Raw genomic sequence first — 23,675 nt, 5'->3', positions numbered from 1 at the left:
AGTCTTTACAAATCGTGGAGACTTAAAAGCGCTATAAGTTAATTAAACTGATGGCCCAAGAGATAAGGAGATAAAGAATGACAGAGAACATTGCTGCAAATTCTAGTACATGACAACTATAACCCATGCTCTTTCAATGGCGTCCTGAATATTAGATCGCTAATGTCAAAATCGCTGTGGAAATCTACATCTATTTTGACACTGTCGTGACGTTAATCATGCTCAGCAAGACGACAGACACCAAAAAAAAAAACAAAACAAAACAAAACAAATACAAAACAAACAAAACGAAATTAGCAGCTGATATCTTCGATTTTAATCTATGAGTGATTTAAGATTTAACTTAGAACCGAATTTCTATGTGACTCCAGAGAAATACAATAAGTAACAGAAGTTAACAATTAACATGTCTTGAAGCATTTTTATCGGTAAGCTCTATCGGAATATCGATATCCTTTTAGTTTACCGAAATATTCCACCCGAATGGAATTCATGACGCAATGCCGATGCCAACCTCGTTATCAGGGTCTCTCATCTTACCGCCCCCTGGAGCGATTGAGGCGGTAGGATGAGAGACCCTGGGTACGAGGTTGTGCCGATCCATCAAAGTCAAAGTTTGACCATCTTGGTTTTATTGCTTGTGAAGAGGGTGCTAATAGCCTCGATCAATTCATGAGAAAACACAGAGCAAAACACTCAAATACGCTTAGTTTCAGCACACATGGTTAACAAGCAGTAATCATTTGATGCCGCGGGCATTCGTTGAATTATCAACTGCAAAAATTCAAGCTTTAGGTAGGAAAAACTAGATTGATTGATCGCCAAATCATCAAACGAACCCTAAAATCTCATCCTTACACGATTTGCACTCCGTATAGCAGCAGTCATACTACAACATTTTAGCTTTGACCCGGTTATTTCTGCCTGAAAAACACCAGTTTCACACGAACCGACATTCTTTTAGTGATTGACTTGTCGTGAAACAATTTAAAATGATAAACTATTTCCAGTTAAATGATTGCAAGAGCATTTTAGATTTGTTACTTCCTATAAACATCAGTTAGTAATGTTTGCACCTCAATTTGAGGTTGAAAGGCTCATGGAAGTTCCTAACGGACTTTTATTCAAGTTTGCGAAACAAGAAATGGAAACAGATAAGAACAACACAAAAGTACACACAATGTATACAGGAAAAAAGCGAAGTTGATTTTTTTTTTTTTTCAACATGATCTCTCACGTAGATGGCCTTCCCGTCTCAGCTTTTCTTCACTTTTAGAACAAAAATATTTGGCACACTATCCAGAATTTAAAATTTTTGGCACTACAGTGATTGCAGATGAGACCAATAGTGTTTGAGGACGTAGTGTTTGAGGACGTACAGAACATTTCTGAATGTACACAGTACTTGTGTTCATCCAAACTCTCTCACACTCTGTTATGGATACTTATACATAAACAACTGAGTAACTCTCAGTATGTAGCTAATATTAAACTTAGAGGTCGTCCATATTCCTTAGCAGGATCTGAACCAATCAGTTCGACAAGATTTCACGACATCAGCTAAGAGCTTTTTCATTAGGCTGCGGTGTTTGCGTCTGTAGACGTTCACAACGATATTAGCCTAACTGGATTTCTTGGCTACCTGGCCGTTTAATTTTCTGTCTTTCCTGATATTGGACTTGGCTCGATGTAACCCTCGAGCTTTGTAAACATTTTGCTATTTTCACCCGCATGAATATATAAACCGGGCAATTGTTGCTCACTGCGAAGTGTCCGTGTCGCATGTCGCCCGAAGCACTCACTGTCTGCAGTCAAGCTCTTGACAACGAAGTCCAATGTTCAACAGTCCTATTGTCTTCAACCATTTCAAAGATCAGTGGAGCAAAGTGTTGTCGTTAATAATCCGTCTATAACTGCAGTTTCGTGTGATCTTCGAGTGATCTTCACAAGCTTTTTGCTTTTAACACCTCCAAACGAATGACACCTTCTCCTGCGTGATTCAGGTAGAGTGGATTCTGGTCCTGAAGTGGCTGTGTTTGCACCGTAGCGTTCTGTGTTGCGCCTTAAATGCTCAACTTCGTGTATGCCAAAACCTGTGAATGAGATACTCCTTATTCGATGAGTCTCAAAAGTGTCCAGCATTTCTTTTTCCTCACTCTCTCGCAGACATTCCGAATCGTGCTGCTCCTGCTCCGGAGTTATTTCTCTTTGTTCCCTGAAGGGCTCGAAACCTTTGTCCTCTGAAAAAGCTTGCGGTTGAACACAACTCATCGTGGACATTCCACGACCGAACTTCAAAATGGTTTCCGAGAGTCGGCGCTTCAATCCTTCCCTTGTCATTTTTTTTCCAGCGGTCTTACTTGGTCAAGCAAATTCCCGGTGAATTTGAGATGTAGACCTGATCGGTATGATCCAGAGCCAGTGCCGTTACGAAAACGATTGCTAAACAAACGACGGGTTCTCTGTTTACGGATCACCAATTGTGAAAACCTGTCTGAACAATTAGCTTAACTGTAATAATTGAGCCGCTAATTCAATTGTAAATTTGAATGCGCCCTCACTACAGTATCGCAAAACACACAACAAAATTAACAGGACGTCCTTTTTTCTATTTTACCAATATTGTTATAGTTTTGGGAAGACAATCCGTGGGATCCTTCTCAGACCGCCGTACTTAAAAAAAAAAAAAAAAACGCAAACGAACGCCATTGACGGCTACCGTGTAACTTTACACAAACCATGATAATTGGTACAGCAATTAAATGTGGTACAGCAATTAAATGTGTCTCATCGCATGCGTTATGTTGGCATGGCCTAAAAGAACCTGCACCGCCACCACAAGTGCTTTTACAGCAAGCCTGAAGACTTTGATTAAGTACTTTTCGAGGTCTTGGATTCGGTTTGCAGAAGACGAGAGTTGGGAGGTAAGGCTCTTTGTTTTCTACGGTATTGTTTTAGATGAATTGAATTGTCTTGATTCATACTCTCAACAAAAAATTCCATTTAAAGAAAGCATTCTAGCACAAACTTTACGTACATGCGTACCGGTTAAATGGCTCGCATACTCAGAGAATAGCGTTTTATCCAAAGTGCTCCTGTACTTGATTGAAGTTTGACTCTGGGAATGAAGCTGCGATAAACCAAAGAGCAGTGTGGTTTACTTTGTAGTTGGTTTGGTTTGGCTTGGTTTACTTAATTGACTTCACGTTTGATTTGGGAGTTCACTCCGCTCTGGTATACCCACGTGCATCTGCACGTGCACAGACTTGCAAATTATTGTCAGTTCAGCGTTACACACTCACACTTTTAAAACGATTATTGTACGTGCTCTTTATCGAATTAAAGGATCTTACAGTCTTATCCGTAAGCGTTAGGTATCACTGCGGTGAAACGTCGGCATCATATTTCCACTCATTGCACGTGGCTTGATTACATAACCCAAATGTCGGCATTACAAAATTAAAATGTTTTGGGGATTAAGTACAACAATGATACGATTATGAACAATACTAATTGTGTACCTAATAGTAAGAAATTATTCAGATGTAGGTGTAAGAATGAGGTTTCCCAGTAAACTGAAATTACCCTTTCAATTACCTGTGTCAGCTCTAACTGAAAAGTTTTAGTCGAGCAGCTGAGATCGGAAAAAGACGTTTCGTTAACCCACACCATAGTAAAGGTTTGAAATCGAATTATGGTAGAACAGAACCTCCTGAACAGAAACTCCTTCTCAAGCTAAAGCAGCTTTATTATTTCCTTAATGTGGGACCAATTTGTGCCTAAAAGCCGTCTGTGTGAAAAGGACTGTCTGAGTGCAAAATATTGCGAGAGTTAGGTTTATGACACTGGAGCAGTCATCACCCCTCGCCGCTGGGAGAGGTTGGGAGCAGTTCTACAATAATAAAGGGACATTGACCGTCCTATCTCAGTTTTCTATATGGTTTGGTACATGCAGACATACATTACAACCTTAGGGTAGGTAGGTATTCTTTATTTATCCACGGTATCAATTCACATAACATGGATGTGCTCTTCCAGCGAGCCGCGCTTACTTAACTAATTGAATTATCTAAAGTACAGAATCTATCTGTACAGAATTATACTAAATACTATTAAAAAACTATATCCTGAATAATTATCAGCTATCGTTAACTTGATTTAACCTTGATTATATAATCTTAGCTGCCCTAACACTTAACTGATACAGCTAGGTGATAATAGTGATTATGATAGTATAGTACATTCTAAAAACACACAGTAGGTGTTAAACCTAAAATGTGAACTACTTTTGCATATTAATGCGCGAGCCACGGATGGCGACTGCTTTGACCTTTACTAGCATTGTGAGCATGAGTTATAGGAAGCTGACCAGGAGCCAGGGTAATGGGCTCCTGAAGATGACCTGGTTTACCTCTATAAATAGTGGCCTGAAAAATTGTGGAACCGTTCAATAATCAAAACTTTAACCCCTAAGTTGTCAGCTATAAAACTGGCAGCCTTTTGAGATAATAGACAGAAAACTGGAAAAAAACAACAACAACAACAAAACCAAACAAAAAAAAAATTGATAAAAATTCAGGAACAAACTAAGACCTTCATCAGTCATGAAGAAAGCTAGATGGTTAAAATTTTACAAGGAACTTCCTCTGTACTATTATACTACTATCGTTTGAAGAAAAAACGCTGTCAGCTACATGTACAAGACTGACGTCTGTCTAACCATACAGAGAAAAACCAAAAATACTCTTCTATAATTCTTATAAAAACAGAATTCAAGCTTACTTCAAAACTCATGAAAAATACTGGACTCCTTTGGCTAAACCTTTTCATATTTTACTCGTTCTTTACCATTACGGTACTTAGAACGAAAAACTTCAAAACTTGAAACTAAAGTTAATGCAGCTAAATAAACGGCGGAAGCGAGTTTGGGAAGGTGATGTTTTGAACGTTGGAACTTTGAAAGGGCAAAGTGACCAAGATAACTCTTGAAACATCAGCTTCACAACTCACTTAGGCATTTCATCCACCTTCATTACATGGACAAGAGCGTTTTACTTAACAAATAAAGAAGCCTAAGCCGTGTATTACATTGTGATAAAACACAACGGGCATTTGAGAACACGAGCGAAATGTAGAAAACGCGAGCAGTAGGCGAGTGTTTTCTACCTTTATCGAGTGTTCTTAAATGTCGGGAGTGTTTTATCACAGTGTAATAGCGGAGCTCCGGCGGCGCGAAGGGCCGCCAAGCGGAGCCCCATACTCATATAGGAAAGAAAAGGAAACCCGTGAGTTGATTTTCTCACGGTTATCATGGCTAGCAGTATTGCTCGTGGGCGCGTACGCACGACGGTGACGGCGGCGACGGAGTCGCGCAACATGGCGGCCATACTCCAAATAATAGGTTGCAGAGACATGTAGCCTTGGTTTACCGTGTACTTCTGTGATATTGGACATCCAGGTTATGATCAATTGACACCTGTCAAAACAAGGTATCCACGGACCAGTATCACGTGAACATATGGCGGGCTCAAGTTTACATTACGTGGTCACGTGTTTTTGACCAAGTGCTGGTTTTCGATTTGATCGCGGGCTCGTGTCAAGTTAACTTGTTGTAAGCAGGGCAGGATTGTTCGGAAGCCGGTTAACGCTTGCCCAGGATTAAAAGTTAACCGAATACAAATGTTTTTTGCTGCTTTGTTTTGTGTATGTGGTGATTATTAAAACTCAAAACAGAAGGCCAAACAATATACAGAAAGCCTCACAGCAAAGTTACAAAACTCAAATCAAAATTCTACCTTTTCCTGGGTTAGCGTAATCGGGCTCTTAACAAGCTGGCCCAGGAGCTTCGCTTTTAGGCTGGCCTAAATCTATATATTGCGGGCTTAGGCTTCTTCATTTGCGTTATGATATAGAGGTAATGTGGAGAAAAACACTAAAACACGCTTTTTCTATGTTTTATATTCTGATAAAACATGGGTTTTCGACCAATCAGAGCGCGCTCAGGGTTCTATCTAGTAATGGATCATACACCACTCGTGAAATTCATACGAAACTACATCCGGGACCCAAGTGGCGTATTTTTCATATCCTCACTAGTGAATATATTGACGACGTCATTTTCCGCTTTTTCTCAGTTGTCTGTGCTGCACTCTCGTTCGTAAATATTGTTCAGTTTACCGCTGGAAAATAATATTCATATTCTCGCACCGCCGTGTAATATCCACTCTCAAGAGGCTATGGTCATAATGTCTTGCCGCTTTTTATTTACTTAATCTGATAAATAACTGTGTTTCACTTGTCTGCTGATACAGATCAACTGTTTTCTTGGAAACTAGTACTCTTGTCACAAATACCTTTGCTATAGGTTAGAAATACAAGTTCTTAGCTGTGTAACTAAAGGCCATTTCAAACAACAAAGCAAATCCGAAGAACTCGTTCATTATTCTAAAGCTTCGTTAGACCTCATCGGCCATGACAGAAATCTAGAGTAACTGGGAAGTTTTTCTTCACAGCTCCTTCAGCTCAAAAGCACCGCCACATGGCTGCACTTCAATCATCCCCACTATGCCAACATTTGCATCGCTTACAGCTGGAAAAATCACATTCAGCTTTCTTTGGAACCGCTCTCTAAACTGCAGATTTAATGGAACAACAAAATTCATTGAAAAAAAAAAAAAAGAAAGAAAAAGGCGAGTCTGTTATTGTCCGTCTCAGCGGTATTGTGTGGTTAGCCGATCCACAAACTGGTTGGATTTCTTCCCAGTGTCCAGAGGTCGAAACTGGTCTTTCCCTTGTTAGCCCAAGCCGAGTGCGAATATTGTTATTGATCTTCGCAGTTATTCCTAGTGTCTCGACTGGTTTCTCTGACATGTTGGGATATACCGGCGACTGAGAGAAAACAAATGAAGGTAATTGCCAGTTTTCTAGACGTGTATCCTATTTTAAGTTTGTTTTCTCTCTAGCTGCGTCTCGACTGGTTTCTCCGAGATGCTGGGACTTATCGGCGACTGACAGAAAACAAATTAAGGTAATTGCCAGTTTTCTAGACGCGTATCCTATTTTGAATTTGTTTTCTCTCTAGCTGCGTCTCGACTGGTTTCTCCGAGATGCTGGGACTTATCGGCGACTGACAGAAAACAAATGAAGGTAATTGCCAGGTTTCTAGACGCGTATCCTATTTTGAGTTTCGGAACGTAATGATTGGTCTTCCTGATTGTCGTCAGAGTGCTCTTACCTGGTTGTTTTTCACACAGTGCAAGACAAAAATCAAGAATCCCTTTAAAAGACAAAAAAGTATTATATGATTAAAACTTCACAGAAGTTCAGGTTTCACGAGTAATCATCGTTTTAGCAATAAAACAATGATTACTCGTGAAACCTGAACTTCTGTAAAGTTATAGTTGATGCTCCTCAATCGATTGAGTTGAGCGCTCTACGAAATATGTTCTACTCAAAAAAAGATATGTATTATATATACGCATTTCAGTAAATTAAGGATAAGACCTCTTTTGATGTAAGCTTACTCTTATCAAATAAAGTAATTTATCATGTTAGTATTCAATAGTTGCAACTCGCAAATTATACATGGGTATAATTAACGATAAATGTATACAGGTCGATAAAGCAAGTTTGTGAAAAAATACTTTTATATCATACAATAAAAAAATGTGGGAGGCCCGATGGCGACATGGTTAGTGTGCTCGACTCTGCATCGAGTCCTGGCCGGAAACATTGTGTTGTGTTCTTGGACAAGACACTGTACTCTCACGGTGCCTCTCTCCACCCGGGTGTATAAAAATGCTGGGGGAATAACCCTTCGATGAACTAGCATCCCATCTAGGGTTGCGTAGAAATACTCCTAGTTGTTTCATGCTAGAGAGAAAGCGGAGATAATGCTGGAACGCGGATGGGTCACTTGGCTCGTATGCAGACTTTATCCTTTAACCATAGCATAAAAAGATGCTTTCATGAAGTAGGTTATTAACAAAGCCGCGCATGAGCACTGCGTAGGCCGAGCTTGGTTTGATGAGAACGGAGGAAGTGGGTAAAAAGGATAACACCCGGATTGGCAAACTTTTGGCCACGTGAGTGGCCGTTTAGTAAATCAGTAATAAAGTGTACAGCATTTATTTACCAATCACTCATCCCTAAGGAAGAGCTAACCCTTTAAACGATCTCGTTCTCAGCAAAGGTGAGGGTGAAAACCGCTGGCGAGCCCCAGAATAAGAGTATATGTACCAGAGGAGACGGGGTGGAGGAGGGGATGAAATTCTAGCAAGATGCTTTCTTCAATCGACGTGAAGGGAGAGAAAGCGCATCGAGGAACGTGACGTCATAACCGTGCGTAGTACGGAAGCCCCTCAGTCGGAAGTGAGAACGGAGTCATAACAAGCATCATAAAACCATTTATTTTACCGGGTAAAATAAATCTCCTTTAATTAAGAGTTTAAAGATCATTTATGGTTGGAAACAGGCACAAATAATTCACCTGAGTAGAGTTCAGGATCGTAAAAATGTAGATGAAAGCTTTGTGCAATGGCGTCAGAAGACCAAACAACCACGTGATCCCAAGCAAAGGACTCATCACCAGGCACGCTCTGACGCTAAGTCTGCAAAAATGATAGTTATAACATGAGTTGATGATATGTAGACGCTTCACAAATTTCCGTTTTCCCTGCATTGAGTACCTATATGAAATAAAAAAAAAAATATTCCAATAATTTTAGTATATAATGCAACCGTTGTTATTTATTCAATAAATATTATTCAGTAAATAGGCAACTGGTTTGCCTCCGGCCGGTTGGGATTCTTAACAATGTTATGCTCAATTTGAATTATTTGTTTCAGTTGTTTGCTCGGCCCATACAGCGGACTGGTTATGAAGCCGGCAAACATCAAAGGAGCAAACAAAGATCCCAAGATTTATATTTGAAGGTCCACGTCCGCGCAAAATCTTTTGTTTTGCGCTCATAAACTATGCATGAATTACGTAACCGAAACGTTAACCAATAATCTTGTTGTTAGATTCTAAAAACTGTTTTCTTTTTTCGGGAAAGTGTTCCTTCCTACCTTATCTGATGATTATGCCTCTCTCCCGCTGTGGGCTGCATTGTGTTCATTTCCTTTATGACACGCACTAGTATCAACAAGTTGAACTTAAAAATGAAAACAAGAAATGTGTGTTGAAACCTTAAAGGACCCTGGTCAGCCTCTGCAATTTTCGATGCCATCGAATTATTGATCTTGCATGGTGAGACGAAATCTTATTGCTTTACTTTAAGTTGTGTTCCTGTATGTTTAAGGTTACTGTAGACATTCAGGGGTGCCTTCCGGAAAATGCTTTCTTTACGCGCTGCTTTAAAGAAAACCACGGTAAACTATATGTCATTGTAAAGCTAACAAACTGTAAAATCCGAAAATAATATATTTTGCAAGTGTAAAAACGCAAAACTGACCGTACTTGCTAAACTGAATTACCAGCCTTTGTGTCACCGCGGACATACAAACTGACTAGACATTATCAATCAGGAGAGACGGGCTAATAAAGTATGTGAGGCTTTTTCGATATTTCTATTGGTTGCTTAGGTTGGACAATGGAAAATTTTCTGACTGCTGCTACTCAATGGAAAAATATCACAGGAAAAATATTTCGATTTTCGTAAAAACCTCACACACTTTGGTCCGCTAATATCTGACGAAGATTTTAGCCAAGTTTCGTTAAAATCCACTAAATCTACATACCCTATCAATTCAGTTGAATAAAGTTAATTTACGCAAAGATAAACCTTGAGTTTCGGCCTCGAAAGAAATTCACAGTTTTCGCACCTCACTGAAGCGGTTGTCAACGTGGCCATGCCGCCAACCAATGAAACGCAGCTTTGAACTCCCCTGTGGGCTACAATAACGCTTCCCGGGAATGAACGTGCAATGCTTATATTATCTTTAGTAGTTTCAAAGTGATTTCCTTCGTTTTGGGATGCTCCGAATAAAATATAATCAGAACCAAACTCTCCGCATGTAAACAAAAACAAAGGAGTGGCTGATGACTAGCGCCCTTTCAGTCTTTGCTTAAGTTTTAAGAGCAAAACTCCATAAATAAGGCGTGTGTTGAGGAAAATCACTTATTCTACACTGAGAAACTTCATCATTTATTGAACTTTACTACCATAGACTGTACTCTTTTCACTTTCTTTATTTGGGAAACCTGCGGAAATGAACAAACGACCAAGTAACAGCGAAAGCTAACATCTCGTTTTACTTACGATTTCAATCACCATCACGACTGTGACAAATATCCAAATCAGATTGTTATTCGAAGAAATCCAGCAGCTTAAACAAAAGTAAAAAAAAAATTCCTCATATCAATAATCGATAGTAGCCACTTTGCTCGGTAGAATCGCACGTTCTGAAAACAGAGTTCGAAGAAGGGGAGGAGAGGGAGGTGCTTACTATTTATTATCCACGAAACTGTGAATTCCATCTTTTCCCGAAGCAATACTCAGAGACACGGGGACAATGACAGCGGGAAGACCTGCAGCACAAGCATATAAACAGGCATCGATTACAAGGGTGTACCACAACAGACACTTCACCTAAAAAGTCTTTCAAGGACTTACCCCATGACATCACGTGATAGATGCCTATCTTGTTTTCGATGTTGTAAACCTTTACAACAAGCAAGTAAAGGTGGAATCCCTCAACGAGCATCCAACAGAAAGCTGCCATCAGAAAGTATTGCAGAAGAGCGGCTACTGTAACACAAGCACTCTGTGAAGTAGCGTATAGTAAATTAGTTACCGATAGTTGTATTTAGATCACGCTTCGTAATGTCTGCTGACTTTAAGACATTAGCCACCACTCTCTCGACATTAAACGGGCTTCTCACCGTGTTTTCTGTGGCTCCAATTCCGGCAAGAAATATTATCTGTCCAGCTCCGAGGGATCCGGCCAGGCTCATTCTGATTTGAGGTAAAGGCTGATGCACATCACTGATAGAAAAAAGCAAAACAAAGTTTCAAATCTAAATCATTTAAAATGTAACAACTGGGTATATTCTATGTATATCTCTGTCATTAGTGTATTTCGTGTGTTAATTAAAACTGTTGCCTCATTTTAGTAGAAACTCCCGCGTCTGACAGGAAAAGATAGTAAATAAATAGATAATTTAAAAACAAAAAACTGGGACTCTCTATTGAATCCGTGTGGTTCGGGTATGCTCCGATAATCCAAAGTAGCTACGAAGGCCGTAAAAAGACACATATGCATAGGAGATCAATCAAGGAAGCCGTTTTATGAATCAAAAGGTGCAGGGGCCTTGTCTTGCCCGAACTTGATTGCAAAACTTGGACAAAGTCGGGTTGAATCCACACAATTTCCGAGCAAAAGAGAGACTGCTCGCTGTCTAGCCCGTCATTGTCATGTAAACAGCCCGTATCTTTGTATCTTGGTGAGGTGTTTTATTTAATATTGTAATACTTACGTGACAAGTGCGTATGATATTATCGTCAGAGTTACTCCCGTTATGGACAGAGCTGATCCCACGTAAGTAAGAATCCTCAATATCTTCTCATCCGTCTTTGTGAGCTGTCAGTTTATAAAGGAAAAAAGAAAAAGGGAAAAAAATATATTCCAGAGATCACCTCAGCACCCAGTCGAATCCAAAGGCAGAGTACACCTTACCCCACTGTTGGCATCGCTATAGTCGAATAAAACAGCGAAGTGAGTCATGTGATTACAGCTGCATTCCGTTTCTTCTGCATTGCTCATCGATTTCACTGCATGACATCCTTCCCTGGACCATCCGTCAGTGCTGTAAGTAATATACAAACGGGTAGACACCGTGTTACGTGCATAGAGAAAGAAACGAAAACAGCGTCTATGGTTCCCATTTTATCACAATGAAAGCTGCGATCAGTTGAGAATGAATTGAGGTCTGTCACAGCGATCGATGTCGAGCACCATTCTGCCAAAAAAATCGTAAATAAAACTATTTAACTAGTTCCCTACTTTTTGTCGCTGAAGCCACTCCAAAACACACATAATCTCTCGACGCCAGCAACCTGCTGAGAATATAACATATTTAATTTAGTAAACTTTTTCAACGAAATAATGCAATTGAAACGGAACATATATTTTTGCTTTGTGGTTACCTTGAGGTGCCTGAAGTTCAAGGAAACGTTCTCTTTTAATTTGTCCGCCTTCGGAATTGGATCCATCGTGACTGCCAGTATTATGGTACTGAGTCGCCTACATATGAATACAAGAATCTCAGTTAACTTATCGCGTTCCGGGTTTTATTAATTAAACAGAACAAAAACCATTCGCCCCTTCCACAGATATCCCAAGTTCATAGTATAGCGGCCTTTATACGATCTTCAGTGAGAAACAGCGTATAAATAAAGAAGTTTATATGTGACTGTAACAAACGTATTCGATTGCTGTAAATACGGAAAAGAAAGACAACAAAGACGCCTTTCCTCACTTCATGTGTGCATCTATTAGGTTGCTGTTGCGTTTTTTCACTTTTTTTTAAGGTAATATTCACGAGACTCGACGGTTTTAGCTTCGCTGATTTTCCTCTAATTTCCGCGGCCTCCTTGAAGAATTTCGACAAGCCCTTGCCTAAAAATGCGTAATTATAGAAAAGCAAGAACTCCCAGATGACTTGTTACCTGGAGTTGCTATGTCCATGGCTATTGGAGTGATCTTTTACAAGTAACTCGTGAAGATTTTTATAAGCAATACCAACCACGACCGTTTCTAGATTGAAATAAAAAGAATATTACATTACAAAAATGAGCTATTGAGACTTAAATTATTTCAATATAGTTCCAATATTTTGAAAAACAGCTCAGCTAAAGAAGGGGAAACTATAAAATGAGCGGAAACGCCTCTAACTTGCAAAGTTGTTTTCTCCTAAAGGTAGAAAAAGGAATAAAATATCAGGGTGGGTTTTTTATGGACAGTTCTCCCCACAAACCATTTTTGTAGAAATTAGTTGAAGAAACTTTCATAGAGGCTTGTCTTTCAGGTTCTTCAAGAAGAAAGTCATGGTAGCCTCGCCGAATAGCCAAAGCTGTAAGGTAACATGGATATGAAATTTTTCAGTGAGTTTTGTTCTAATATAGAGCGGTTTTCAACTGTGTCGTAAAACCAAAGCCAAAGTAATCACTCTAGCCAATCATAAGCAACTTGAAGCAATTACATGTAGCTGGCGCAAAGCGCGGGAAAACGTGTGCGAGTTAGTCTCGATTGGTTTTGGTTTTACTTCTGATTGGATGAAAAAGTGGCGCGAGTTTTTTAAGCCAATCGTCCAGCGTGGTAAAAGCAAAACCAGTTACTTTTTGACACTCAATTGCAAACCACTCTAAGCATGTATATAAATTACAATTATACAGATTGATATAAATGGAATGATTCACCCACTGACCAACCGTCCGACTGACCGACCAACCAACCGAGTAACCAACTATCTATAGCTGACTGACTGATTGCGCATGCCTTTATCTTCCTTGCCTGCTTGATCTATCGATCGATTAAGGGATGGATGGACGAACGGACCGACGGACGGACGGACGGACAGATGGATGGATTGATTGATTGATTGGCTGATTGGCTGATTGACTCATTGATTGATTGGCTGATTGATTGAGGCTATGTTCATTAACCATGCCTCACCGTGACAATAGAATTACGAGCAAAATGACATGTCCCCTCACCAAGGCTGGAAGAAACGACATCTATCTTTGGCGTTGACTCGCTGAGGTAGTGATGGCTATAGTTTAGCACAAATCCCTCAAAGCTATCTGCTATTTTAAAGATAGATTCTTTTCGTTCTTGACCATCCTCAGAATCTATGTTTCTGCAGAGCTTGGTAATGTTTTGAAATAAACCAAGAGCCTCCTGAAAATGCGGAGAAAGACATTTGGTGTTATTTTTATTACGTATAAGGAAACGGGCAATCCACTACTCGGAACAGTTAACTCCTACATGATTTCAGTAATTTACTTAGTATACGCTAGATTAGTCAAGAAAGAATAGGTACCTGTAAGGAAGTGTTTTGCCGAACATCTAATCTGTCCAATTCAGAAATGAATTTAATGGCCTGAGTGAAGAAAATGATGTCAGTTTCGTGACCTCCTCTGGGGGTTGAATTTTGTGAAAAATAATAAGATGAGCGTAGAATGGTGTAAAGGACCAACAGTCCGCATTAGTCCACAGTTGTTAGAATTAACAGCTGTGTTACATACTTACCAAAGTTGCTGTAGATTCTATTGTCTCTGAGAAAAATGAAAATCAAACGTAAGTCCTAACCTCAGAATTTGATTACTAACTAATGTGCTCAGTACAAAGAAGGCAGCAAGTCAAATCACCAGCACTTTCATTACCACTTTCATTACCACAGGAGCGAAGAATTTTGCGAACAACGGTACTCTGTAACTCATACACGTAGTAGGAACTGCAGTTCTTCACTTTAATTAAGTGACTCCCAAGACAGCAGAAATTTTTGCCACTGAAACAGACTTTACGGGTCACCGCACCTTCTGTGACTGACGGGTGCCCACCTTCAAGCCAACCTGAGTAGTCAGTACCGCATCGTCCCTTAACACATGTGTCTGCTATCCGATCCCTGTCAGCTCCTTGGAAACGGTACCAACCAGTTACCAGGTCCTTCTTAGGCCATCTTCCTTTGTTCTGCCAATGGCGGTCAGCTTCACTTAGAACTGTGTAATTTCTACAGCCATCAACTTTAAATAAAAACATATCATTTAGTTATAGCCCTACAAAATCTTTAATCCGTTTTTTTTTTTTTTTTGTGGGAGGGGGGGGGGGGGTGGGCGTTCATCATTCTTTGTGCTCAGGCTTGCCATATGGCCTTACATCCCTACTTTTTTAAACATTTTACACTTCTACAAAATATTTAAACTTTTTATATAATAATGCAGGTATATAGATCGATAAAGAAATTTTGTGGAAAAAAAAATTATATTACACCATAAAAAAGTGGGAGGCGGAGAGCCTCACGATTAGTGTGTTCGCCTTCGGATCGAGCAGTCATGGATACATTAATGCAATGTGCTGTGTTCTTAGGTGCCTCCCAAAGACCAAAAACCCTAACTTCTTCGTTCGTGGGAGGTGGGCAACAGCGGATTAGAGGACTGCCTTTCAGGGTAAAGTACGATGGGACTGAGGTCCCGGGGCCGCTACGATAGCTGTGAAGGCCTGGCAGGAACCCTGAACAAACTGGCTAATAGGGGCTCTGTTAAGTCTTCAGAGGGCTAGTCACCCCCTCAGATTAATGAGCGACTACGGAAACCGACACAGGAAATTTACAGTGTAAGGCGAATTTTAAGGCCTTATGCTTCCGATGGCGCGATGAGAACTGATGATGATGATGATGACGATGGTGATGTGTTCTTATGCAATACACTTAATGCCAAGGTGCCTCTCTCCACCCAGGTGTATAAATGAGTACTGGCGAATTTAAGACTGGAGATATCCCTGTGATGGAATAGCATCACATCCATAAGCGAGTGAAAATACCCGTTGTCGCTTCATGCTACAGAAAACCGGAGATAAGCGCCGGCCTATCGGGCCGCATAGCTTGTATAACCACTATGCTCGTAACCTTTGTTAACATTTGAAATCACTTAGATCTCGCTACTACGACAACATATCAAATGAATGCAACTTACAAGCACCGGCAATGCCGCAATATCCATGACTGCAATCAGGCGTTGTCTGTAATTCATACACGTAATAATCACTACAGTTCTTCACATTAATGATGTTACTCCATCTACAGCAATTTTTTTGCCCGCTATAACAGACTTTTTGTGTCACCACACCTTCGGTGGCAGTCGGGTGTTCACCATTAAGCCAACCTGGATGTTTAGTACCGCAGCGTTTCATGAGAACGCATTTGTCCGGCATCCGATCCCCAGCAGCTCCTTGGAAACGGTACCAACCGGTTACCAGGTCCTTATCGCATCTCCGATGCGGTGGTAATGAGTTTCCTTGGGCGCGGTCTGCTTCACTTAGAACTGTGTAATTTGCACAGCCATCCACTTTTGATGGGAAAATACATGTTAGTTACAACATGATATAATCAAGCTTTCTTATTGTTAGGTAAACTGTTTCACTGTGATTCACTAGGAACATTGGACGCTTTCCATTTAGAAAAAAATCCGGAAATTTCGGTGTGAATTTCCGGGAATTTCTCAATGGGAGAAAGTTGTTCCATGTTGTCACCCATTTCGCCTGTGTGAAGGGCGTTGCCTGAAGGGACACCAACATGGCGGCCGAGTTGATGTTAATGTCAGATGAGCCTTTGGCGGCTGATGAGGAGGAAATGCTGATCGATTCTGATGATGAAGAAGAAATTTTTATTATAGCAGCAACTTCCATCTTTATGAGGAAGTTATAGTGCCGACATATTCGATAGATGAGTGTAAGTGTAAGCCTTTCAAAGAGTGTACACCTTCCAAATTCAAATCAAATTACCTACCATTTTCATAAGAAGAGCAGTCTTAGCTCAGTAGATGCTTCATGCAGGGAGTTGCGAGCAAGCTACATTATAATCTCTGCCGCCATTTTGTTTACAAAATGGCGGTGATAGTTTAATTGCCGTGGGCCTGGAACTGGTTAAGCTGCAGATTACCGGGATATTGGAATTTGAACACGAGAAACCAGACGGGACGTTCCAACCGGGAAAACGGGACTACCTTTTGAGCGTTTTCACTTTTCCCGGATATTTTGTAGTTGTGAAATTTTCCATTCACACCCCGAACCGGAATATTCGGAATTTTGGACCAAATGGAAAGCGCCCAATTGTTTCGTTGTGTTGAGGTTTCCATTTTAGCTTTTATTGCTGTGTTTTTAGGCTTTTAAAAGTGTTTTTTTTTTATACTTAAACTCGTGATATCTTTTTAATCGCTCAGTAATCACTAGTGAGGCAAATCGTCACAATGTAGCTTACCAGCGCCAGCGTTACCACAATAGCGAGAAGAATTTCCAGGTTTCTTCTTTAACTCATAAACGTAATAACTCTCGTTTGGGTGAGGGTATCACATCTGTCTGAATTCAGCCTTGCCATGTCAAGTTAGCATTGTTTCAATTGTTCAGGGTTTTACAACCTACTTGATAACGTAATTGTCTGACGCCAGGAAGGATGATGTAACTACGTTTACTTAATCACAAAAGAGAGCAGAGATTTCAAAGGTGAACTGACTGATCGAATTCGTCAAAATAAATGAAACATTGGACAATGTTTCAAAGATGTATACTGCACGCAATAACAATGGCATCATAAAAATATATAATTCTTTTTTCCTTGCTTGGATCTCTGCTGTATTCCTCTTGGACAAACTTGCATCACTGGCATAAGACTTTTCCCTCGCAATGTGTCTTAAAAGTTCTTTTCTTTTCTTTAATTGCTAAATGCAAGGTATGTAATTTGTTTACCCACGGAGCACCAAGGAGTTCACAAGAACTCTTTCAGAAATGCCCGTGCATTCCAGGATCGCATTGGAATTTGAAAATGTTGTTTTTTGAGGACAGGGGAAAACCGTAGTACCCGGAGAAAAACCTCTCGGAGCAGAGTAGAAAACTAACAACAAACTCAACCCACATATGACGCCGGGTCCGGGAATCGAATCCGGGACACATTAGTGGGAGGCGAGTGCTCTCATTACTGCGCCAGCCCTGCTCCCCCAGGTTGGAGTTTTTGAGTTCTTGGAAGATAATCAAAAGTCCACTTGTAAAAGCTAACGGAACTCACAGCAGCAGTCAACTTTACTGCTAACAATGCAGTCAATTTTTTCGGCGCTATTGCGACATACTTTTCTAGATACTGTAGTTACCTGGGGTTGAATTGCTGCCTGTAGGTAGACATTTGGCAAATTCTGAAAGAGATCATAATATTTGAATTAAAGTCAAATAATAATAAGAAAGTAACCTCTTTAGGGTATTTATGCCCTGTGAGACAGAGATTTTGATTTCTTCCTACTTAGTGGGAGAAGAGAGAGAAATTCTTCTACTCGTAATCGCTCGTTGTTTTCCACATTCCGGAACGAATAAATTATAATTACTGGTTTACTTTTAAAACTTAGGCAAGACCGATAGGATTCAATAAATTGTCCGTTTCCCAGATAGAAAGGCGAGGCTCTCCGGTTAATTTACTTAGCCTCATTTCCCGGTTGAGGTACAGCGAAAAGAAAAAAAAAATACACCCAACGTGTCTTAATTTACTGAACGCCTTAAAGAGGCTACGTGTACGTACCCCGCTAGGTAAATCAGTTAACAAGCCAACCTTCTTAGCTCTTAGAGATGCCAAAAAAGGCAAAGGTATGGGACTCAGCTCAAGTTCCTTTGGCGTGCAGGTGCTAAGCTATCAGCTAATCTGTCTGTGACACGAATAGAGGGGGTAAGTTTCTAAAGCGAATCCCGCTCCGACGAAGGGTTAACGCTCGAAACGTCAGCTTTCGAATCTCTTTACGATGGCCGATTCACATTATCAGCCTAGTTGATAAAACCAAATCATCTTGTCTGTGACATGGAATTTTACTTTCCGTAAGCCACAGCCAGCTAAAACAGCAGTTTTCTTAGTAGAAATAAATTTACTCTGGCGCTAAATTTTCTATGCAGACGGGAAAACCAATTCAAAATGCCGCCTAGCTATAACATCTTCTAGAACTCGGCGGTACCTTTTCCGAAATATGGTTCCACGAAAGTGCGTATCCCAAGGAGAAAACTTATCAAATCTTTACTAACCCTACCGGAGAATTTGAGCGATATGATTATTATATTATATTATTTGTGGCCTAGATTGACCCTTCCCACAAGCAATAGATAAACCGAAAGTGCCAAAACTCAATAAACTTCACGCATTTGAACTGTCTAATTGTCTAGTGCTGAAAAATACGAGCTTTTCAAAGGATTTATGTGAAAACAATTCACAACACATTCATCACGGCTAATACTGTTAACTCCGGTAAGGCGTAAAGCCGACAGCTATAAACAAATCCTTTTTAATACCATCGACCCATATGGCTAATTGCTCTTAATACATCTTCCTTTTTTTTAACTCAGCTAAAACGCCAATTGTTTTTTGGTGTCCATAATAAATACCAATCTTAGCATTCTTCAATGTATCGTTGCCGCGGTCAGCCGCAGTTCCGGTTGTGGGGGCTTATTTACCGTCGGTTGGTCCTCAGGGACAGGCAGATCTCTGAGTGGGTCTTAGCTGGCTACAGATGACGAGGAAAAGTCTGGTGTCATAACTTTTATTGCCATTGGTTCGGAACTGTCATAGCCCGCATTCCATTCTGAGATGGGACTGGAGGTCTTTTCTCAAGGTCTATTCTTTTTATGTTTCTTGTTTCTTCTCACTTGACCGTTCGAGGTCTGTATGACTATGGACCTTGGATATTCGTGCTGCTTGATTACCATGCCCTCTACACTCAGGTCGGTAATCCATACGGCCCGATCACCAAGTGACAGCTCCTCTCCCTCCACTACTTTGTGTCTGTGGTCATAATTTCTTTGTCGCAAGGATCCCTCTCTTTTCTACCCATGTGATCATCCCAGTCAGTAGGGGTCTTTGGCTTCAGCTCATCGGGGTAACAGAGGTCTCAGTCTCGTGCGTAGTTTTCAACTCGTTAACTCGTTTTCAACTGCTAAGTTAGTGTTGGATAGTACTGGTGATGCAATGAAGTATGTAATCCTTACAGTTTGGACTGAGGAGATCGAGACAGTTAATCAGCCGTACGCAGTAACATGCTCAGTAGCAAAGTCAAACCTCGTGATTCTCATCCTAAGGTGCTGGATGCCATATTCAAGCAAAACTTTCTAAGGTGATTCACTAAAGCTGAGAAACGTCTCAGGTGCGCCATGTCCTTGAGTTCCGCAATGTCAGCTATCGCTTTATTTTTTGAGGTATCTTTCCTGACTCCTTCACTATCAATAACTTGGCCACAATATTGCAGCCTGGCTCGAGAAAAGAAACGCATCTTAAATTTGAAAGTGAGCCTCCTTTACTGTAAACTTTCACGGCATTTCTGAGTCACTGAGTCATGTTTCGTTTGCTCTCATCCGATGACTAGAATATCGTTCACGGGGAACTTTAGAGTAAATTTTCAAACACGGAAATAAAATATCCAGTTTTCAGACGGCTAAAGTGCGGTCAAAATGGGTCCAATTTTATTTTTCAATTTCCCTATGAATGATTAACATTTAATTTTCATATTCATGTCAGTATGATCGAAAGTCGACAGTCGCTTTTGTTTTTTGTTTTCTGTTTTTGTAATTGCGGGCAAAATTAGTCAAACACACCTTCACAAATAATGCAAGTAATGCCACTGCGCGGAAAAATGTCCATTTTGGCTACACAGAGAAAATTGATGAAACTTGATAATTCATCACTACAAAGTCGAACCTTCCAGAGAAACATAAAAAACACCCGCCTTCATAAAAGTCTGTCAAAGATGTCAAAACCTAATCAAAAGTTTTGGCAAGCTTCCAACAGCACTCACGGCGATTCTTATTTAAGTTAACTTCTTCTCTGGTGTTTCGGAAACAGGTGAGTGGGTAAAAAAGATAAAAACGAAAATAAATATAAAAAACTCGGTAAAATTATAGTGTGTTCACGTGACGTCATCAAATTCTCAAATCCAAAACTGAAGAGCTCCTAAAGGTTTTATCCTCATCAGGCATAAGAGGTACTAAATTCATATCTGTTTACTTCTTTCGAGCTCAATAGCGTTCATCGTTTGGAAACCAGCGCATTTTGAATTTCGGAGTTATCGCGGTGCGTGACATGAAGCTAATTAAGATCGTGTTTGTCGAAAAATATACACTTATCTCGTGATTTCTAGCCGTTTTAGGAGTTAAGGTATTAGGAAAAGTGCTTGTATAAATGTGTTTTGGTTCGGTTCAGACAATCAGTTGTATAGATAGCCAAAGTAGGTTCCAGATGTTTACACTATTTTCCGGCTGCCATCTTGAAGGACTAAGGAGGTCCTCGGCCAACATGGCGGCTCCATATTGGGCTTTATAATTTTGCGAGGAACATTTCGACGAATATCTCAACTTTGGGACAACGCACACACCTTAAACTTGGAGAACTGTCTTCTTCCTTGATCGTCTATAATATCAAAATTTCTTGACTTTATCCTCTGAATGGTTTTTGATTTTATTTTGTATTGCGTGGCAACGCACACACTCTATTAACATTTTGCATAACAAATGTAACATGTCATTCAATGGCTTTTTTTAGCTAAATTTTTGTTCCCGATGAATCCCAAATTTTTAGAGTGTAGAGACCGAACTGTTACTTGCTTTATTCTTATGATTCACCGTTTCAGGGCACACAACAACCAAACAAATAATTCAATAAATATTAAATACCATGTAGAGAGAAAAATTTACAGATATTAAAAAGCTTTGATCAGCCCTCCGGTGTCCTGAACAATGAAAGGGTGTAGATATCAGTTAGGTTTTCGGTGATTTCTCCTGAGATATCAGCTCAAATTTCACCCATTTCTTAGCTGTGAGGAAATTTTCTCAGCCACAATCAAAATCTCTTGATTTCTGAAATGACGGTCGACATTTTAGATGTATTCCTTGCTCTCAGTTAAACCGAAATACTCCTATAAGAAAAAAAAAAGTTTATACTCACTCAACAGAAAGATTACTAAGAGAGTTCCCGTCCTCATTTTAAAGCTTCTTCACTTTCTTGCCTGAATTTGTTTCCTCACAGCATCACATCCAACGAACAAAGGGACGTTTCATATCAGTTGTTAGTTGGTCCATAGCTCTCTTTCGTCGTATATATGCTCGACTTCTTTATTTCACGTAGATGGCAATGCGAAAAATGATGACAATTTCAAACTTTTTGGTAATTAACTACACAGTTTTGGTTGACGAAAGAGGTTGCCATATCATTTCAATCCTTTTGAAACCTATTTCAGTCAAGCTAGTGTTTCGTCATCACTACATAATGCAGGAAAGAAGCAAACCAATTAGCATCTAATACAGGGGTGACTTGTCATTCGAAGGAACAGATGCTGGTCTTTAAGAAATTTACTTAATAAAATCAAGCGATTGAAATGTAGTTGGGGTTGATTAAGAAACCTTGGATAATGTTTTAGATTATGCAAAGGCGTGAAAGGACTTTTAAGCAGGCACTGGTCATAAGCATGAACGGAGAGAGCGACGAAGAACATGACAGTCTAAATAAACAGGATGCGCTAATTAACATGCAATAACTGTTATCCATGCCGGCATCGCCACAGTTTATTTTACTCCAGAATTGAAGTCGTGCCTGCCAGTCGTTTCAAGACTTAAAAAAATCTTTTATAATGGACCCAATAAAGATTTCCTGCACAATTTGTGTTTTCAGGAATCCTATCTTGGACAATTCACGCACAACTTATGCTCACAGCTGCCCCATACACGACAGTTCATGACAAGAATTGTTTCCTCTACATCAAGACTATGAACTCTGAAGCTCCGTAAGACTGTACTGACAAAGTCTTGCGCGTCAGTTTAGAAGAGACCCAAGTCGGGCCGTAAGCAGGTCTCATGAGATACAGTCTAAGATAGTTGTGACAAAAAATCGTCAAATCGGTTGAAATAGTTATTTTTGTTTTACTAGTTACCAAATTTTTTTGACGATAAACTCGCTAAAATTTAAAAATGAAAACCGAACTAAACTGTCTGTCAACTCAACAAAATGTCACCATGGTAACAGTTAAGTCGAAACGTTTACATTTTACTTTTTTCTACTTTTCTTTATTTATCTATTTATTTCTATTTTTTTTCTAACTTTTGATGTGGCGTTTATTCAAAGTGGGGGGGGGGGGGGGAATTCAATGGCAGTAATTTGAATTTAGTTTAAAAACTTCTATGCCATTGTTTACTGATAGCCGTAGTGGCTACGTTATTTAAAGAGGGTGGCACATAACAGTGGATACTAACATAATGAAGTAGTGGCCCTTTGTCCTAATGTCTTAATTATCAAATCGAGTCTAAAATTCAAAACGAGTATGTATGTATTGAGGTACTGTTGCTCATCCTACCTTGGGCGTAACCAGGTTTTTGAAGAGTTTCGAGTGTCTGGCCATTTTGCCCCTAGCTCTAGGGGTCCGAGGGTTGGGAAAACATGAACGTTTTCAGAGATACCATCGGAAATGCTTTCTCATTGAATTTTTGATGATATTTACTTCTGAACTGGCACATCCTTGGCTTAAGGTGGCCCAAAACAGTTTCCAGAAGTTAGATTTTGATTGGTCTTTATAACCACTCTCATCCCTTGATACTACAATCATGATTAAAAACAAAAACAAAAACAAAAAACTGCCCAATCATTGGTAAACACGTTGTTATCATTTTCATGACACAATAGGTTACCATAGCAGCAGTATTACCTGCTAAAAACACCTACGGCAATGTCCAAGCTACATAAAACTTAATTGCTAACCGGAAACTTCATTACATAATCAGGCGATGCTCAAAGAAATGCTTTCCTTTACAATTGTAGTTTGTCAGTGCGTAGTGCGGGGATTGTTTTACAACAAAAATAATTACCACTTTTATTTACTCTCAGTCATTGTTTATAGCACAAAGCCAAGGGTGAGAAAAAGCACGATAATTCTCTAAACTTCTGCAGTTCGAGG

The 23,675-nt window shown here is 39.9% G+C and overlaps 2 protein-coding genes across 3 annotated transcripts; both read right to left on the bottom strand.

The window, feature by feature from the left end:
• Nucleotides 1–5,679: 5,679 nt before the first annotated feature.
• On the bottom strand, nt 5,680–13,796 carry LOC145467547 (adhesion G protein-coupled receptor L4-like). Of its 2 annotated transcripts, XM_081451104.1 has the most exons (15): nt 13,719–13,796; nt 12,980–13,075; nt 12,672–12,759; nt 12,150–12,246; nt 12,007–12,062; nt 11,680–11,809; nt 11,480–11,583; nt 10,886–10,988; nt 10,617–10,767; nt 10,450–10,531; nt 10,263–10,329; nt 9,070–9,155; nt 8,489–8,609; nt 7,235–7,276; nt 5,680–6,632 (listed from the first exon to the last, which is right to left on the bottom strand). In XM_081451104.1, the coding sequence occupies exons 2-15, from the start codon at nt 13,011–13,013 to the stop codon at nt 6,507–6,509; spliced, it is 1,287 nt and encodes a 428-aa protein (XP_081307230.1). In that variant the 5' UTR covers nt 13,014–13,075; nt 13,719–13,796; the 3' UTR covers nt 5,680–6,506. The 2 variants fall into 2 exon arrangements, with proteins under 2 accessions (XP_081307230.1, XP_081307229.1); XM_081451103.1 differs by lacking the exon at nt 13,719–13,796 and having other exon boundaries at nt 12,007–12,059; nt 12,980–13,132.
• Nucleotides 13,797–13,885: 89 nt separating this feature from the next.
• LOC145467548 (uromodulin-like) lies at nt 13,886–21,947 on the bottom strand. The gene is made up of 4 exons (XM_081451105.1): nt 21,677–21,947; nt 17,862–17,903; nt 15,696–16,067; nt 13,886–14,747 (listed from the first exon to the last, which is right to left on the bottom strand). The coding sequence occupies exons 1-4, from the start codon at nt 21,711–21,713 to the stop codon at nt 14,329–14,331; spliced, it is 870 nt and encodes a 289-aa protein (XP_081307231.1). The 5' UTR covers nt 21,714–21,947; the 3' UTR covers nt 13,886–14,328.
• Nucleotides 21,948–23,675: the final 1,728 nt, after the last annotated feature.

The sequence above is a fragment of the Orbicella franksi genome, chromosome 14, assembly GCF_964199315.1.
Source record: "Orbicella franksi chromosome 14, jaOrbFran1.1, whole genome shotgun sequence".
Lineage (NCBI taxonomy): Eukaryota > Metazoa > Cnidaria > Anthozoa > Scleractinia > Merulinidae > Orbicella > Orbicella franksi.
This window is presented reverse-complemented; position numbering and strand designations above follow the sequence as displayed.